Below are 3,533 nucleotides of genomic sequence, written 5' to 3' on the forward strand. Positions count from 1 at the left end.
GATACAAAAGTAATTTTAGAACACATTTTAACAGGCTTATTATTATGTACAGATATAGGATATTAAAAAATACCCATTATACTATGTGCATACATGTTTTTTTCTCTATGAAGAGTTGATTTTATCTCTTTGTCCAAATTCACATAGAAACTTGGTAATAAATCCATAATATGGGGTAGAGAAAACTCGAGGGGTACTTACTGGAACTTCAAAACAATAGGTCTAAGATAGAGCACATTGACAATTAAGACTCGAAAAAATCCACTATTCAATCGAACGTTGTGTTAGTATGTGTGTGGTGTTTTCCAAATAAAGCAAACAATTTATTTACCTACAAGCATACATCGATATGGCTCTTCAAGGGTCGACATGATTTTTTAATTTTATTACTTCACTTCTATGGATGTGGAAGTCAGGTCGATCTCTTCGTGCCGAGAATCATATGTTCTCAACAAGCTGTCACCCGTTGGTGTCAATGAACTTAGATCGATCTTTTTTGCTCTTCATGTCTCATTCAAACTGATATTCGATGATATCAGTTCTATTTTGGTTGATTGCCTAACCCTTGGCATGCATAAGTCATATATATGCCATGTAGTACAACCAACTTCTTTTATTTCTTATTTTCACGAATTTGTCCTATTATTTGAAGATTGTTTGTCATCCATGAACATAGGTCAATTTTTTTTTATCTTCGTGTTTCATTCAATCAGAGATTAGACAATATGACTTATATTTTGGTTCATTGCCAATCCCTTGGCGTGAATAATTTATATATACATCATGTAGTACTCCCTTCGCCAGGAAATAAGGGACTCAGATTTTCTAGATTCGCATGTATCAGTAGCGTTTTAGTGTGTAGATGCACATGTATCTACACAAATCCGACTCACTTATTTCTGGATGAGGGGAGACCAATGAATATGAAGAATTACTCCTATTATCTGAAAATGCCTAATCACCCTCCATCCCAAAATATAAGACGTATAAGTTTGTGAAAAGTCAAACCCTACTAAATTCTTTTTATCCAGTTAAAACCCTCCACGCCAAGAAGACGAGCAAGGCAGAAGTGGAAAACTAAGATACTCAATATGCAGGGGAAGCGAGAATTCTTTTTCTTTTCTTGTAGGGCTTTTCTGCTTGACAATAATTTATTTTGCAGACCGAATCTACTGATGGGGACGCAATTTCCTGCATCTCCTGGAGCCCTCTTATGCCCAGAGTTATAGGCTCGACATCGTTCCAGGGAGTGTCCATTTGGGATATCAGATCATCGAAATCACCAGTGAAAAGGTTAGCCAAGGCTCAATACTTTAACCCCCCCTAAAAAAACTCTCAATGAATGAAATAATATTTTTATGAATGTTAATTATTATTATTTTAAATAGCGTGGGTCTGTTTCCTCGGAAGCTGTCCGGTCTTGTGTTCAGCCCAATGGACCAGAATTCTGTGGTGGTGTCTTGTGAAGACTACCTAGATACACCTTCACTTGCGGTACACATTTATGATGTGTTGCAAATTTCATTTTATCTGACATGTCCATATCCACTTCAGTATACTTGATATGTTATTTTATTAGGTGTGGGACATGAGGAGAATGACTAATCCTGTAAGCGAATTATGTGAAAACTCAAAAGGTTTGCAATGTAGTTTTTATTTATCCAGTTATCTGTTAACTCGAACAGCTAGTAAACTATGCTCTGCTAGACTGCTAATACTGCTACTCCTACTACAATTCTTCACAGGAATCATTGCTATGTCATGGAGCCCACATTGTGATGATGAGTTGCTTGTTAGCACTAAAAATGACAAGTTAATGCTTTTTAACATGGAGAAAAAGGAGGTTAGCACAACTCAATAATATATATTGTGAAAACCATTCCATGTGATGAGAGTTAACTTCATATAGATTAGGGAGAATCTTCCTAACGTGAGTATACATGCAGGCTATCTGGAAGGATGAAGGTGATTCTGGCCGTTACTATGATGTCCAATGGAGCCTGAGCAATAGAGGAGTTTTCGCGGCTGCTTCACATAACAACTTGGACTTGTTCAAGTTGCACGACAGGTAATTCTGCCCTGCCTGTCCAGGCGACTTGTATAGAGGCATGTATACTTTATTCGCATGTTGAGATAACCTGAATTTGGATGCAGGGCATTGTCTCCGGTTTGAGTTGCGTGGATCCAGCAACGGTGACTAGTGATCGGTGGCGACTAGTCACTAGGATATCCTTATGCTGTCATGTCAGTCCCCAGGTAAATTTTGCTCAGAGGGTTGGTCAGGGGTGAGTGATCAACTTGATTAGTTTTGCTAGATAGCCGGATGTTGAGATTACCTGATCCGCCGATGTGCCGTTGTACAACGAGACGAGACGATACGATACGATCCACAGTTGCCAGGACGCGCGGTATCCTCCACGCACAGCCATACGCTTACATATCTGTATGCACCATGAATTGGTTCAGTTGATGTTTCTCTGGATTGATTCATCCTGCAATCGTGTTCCACTCGGTTGCTTGCAGACTGCAGTAGTATGTCCGCTATGATGTGCAGTGGAATCCTCCTGCTCCTTGCAATCAGTGTTCCACTCGGTTGCTTGCAGACTGCAGTAGTATGTCCACTAGAAAGACATTTCACCCTCTCGCCTTAAGTACCACATAAAATTAGTGAGACGGTACTGTAATCCAATTTGCCTTGCAAATTAGTATAGTCTCGAAGTCTGTATGCGCCTGCTATGCCGCTGTTAAGACCTGAGTTACGTCTTGCTGAACGCCTGACTGAGATCTATCCTCCACACCTGCCCCGTCTGCAAGTAGTGTTGTTTCGCCACCAGATGCATTCTCGTCCTTTAGCGACGGCAGTCGCAAGTATGCGATCGACATGGTTCCACTCGACGCCAGCGAGGGCTGCCGTCGCCTTGGGTTAATGCGATGGCCTGCTGCTTTTCTCGCTGTCGCATAGCTGGGCACAGCTCGTTTGCAGTAGAGTTGTTACTGTATCTGTACAGTAATGAAGTCGATTTACCGTCCAATTAGATCCAACGGATCCAACGGTTAGTCTCATATTTCCAGCGATTCCCACGTCTTCTTCCTTCGTGCGTATCAGGCCGCATTGCTGCAGTACCTCCAGTCCTCCATACTTCAGTTGCTATATCGTGAGACCATAGACTATAATCTATGAGAAAAGGAGTTTCCGGCAACGGCATTGACGTACACTGCCAATGCCAAGCCCTTGGGCCGTGCTGTGAGACAGTGAGACTCGATTCGATGTGACGCTGCTCGCCTTCGAACAAGTCAACACTCACTGTCGGACGAGGCTTGGTTCATAGTGATGGGAGTTCATGGCGATGGCCACAAGCACGCAGGCTCGATGGGCAGCGGCTGGGGCTGGCCACAAGCACGCAGTCACGCACGCTCGACGGCGACAGGCCACTAGCACGCGCAGTCACGCACACTTGACGGCAACAGGCCACTAGCACACGCAGTCACGCACGCTCGGCGGCGGCCGGCCACAAGTAGGCACGCTCGCGGCG

At 43.1% G+C, this 3,533-nt stretch overlaps 1 protein-coding gene across 1 annotated transcript; it reads left to right on the forward strand.

Moving 5' to 3' along the window:
* Positions 1–1,389: 1,389 nt before the first annotated feature.
* On the forward strand, positions 1,390–2,173 carry LOC124689658 (protein transport protein Sec31B-like). The gene is made up of 4 exons (XM_047223151.1): positions 1,390–1,637; positions 1,746–1,843; positions 1,947–2,068; positions 2,155–2,173. The coding sequence occupies exons 1-4, from the start codon at positions 1,589–1,591 to the stop codon at positions 2,171–2,173; spliced, it is 288 nt and encodes a 95-aa protein (XP_047079107.1). The 5' UTR covers positions 1,390–1,588.
* The last annotated feature ends 1,360 nt before the right edge of the window (positions 2,174–3,533 follow it).

Source organism: Lolium rigidum, chromosome 2 (genome assembly GCF_022539505.1).
Source record: "Lolium rigidum isolate FL_2022 chromosome 2, APGP_CSIRO_Lrig_0.1, whole genome shotgun sequence".
NCBI classification, from domain to species: Eukaryota; Viridiplantae; Streptophyta; class Magnoliopsida; order Poales; family Poaceae; genus Lolium; species Lolium rigidum.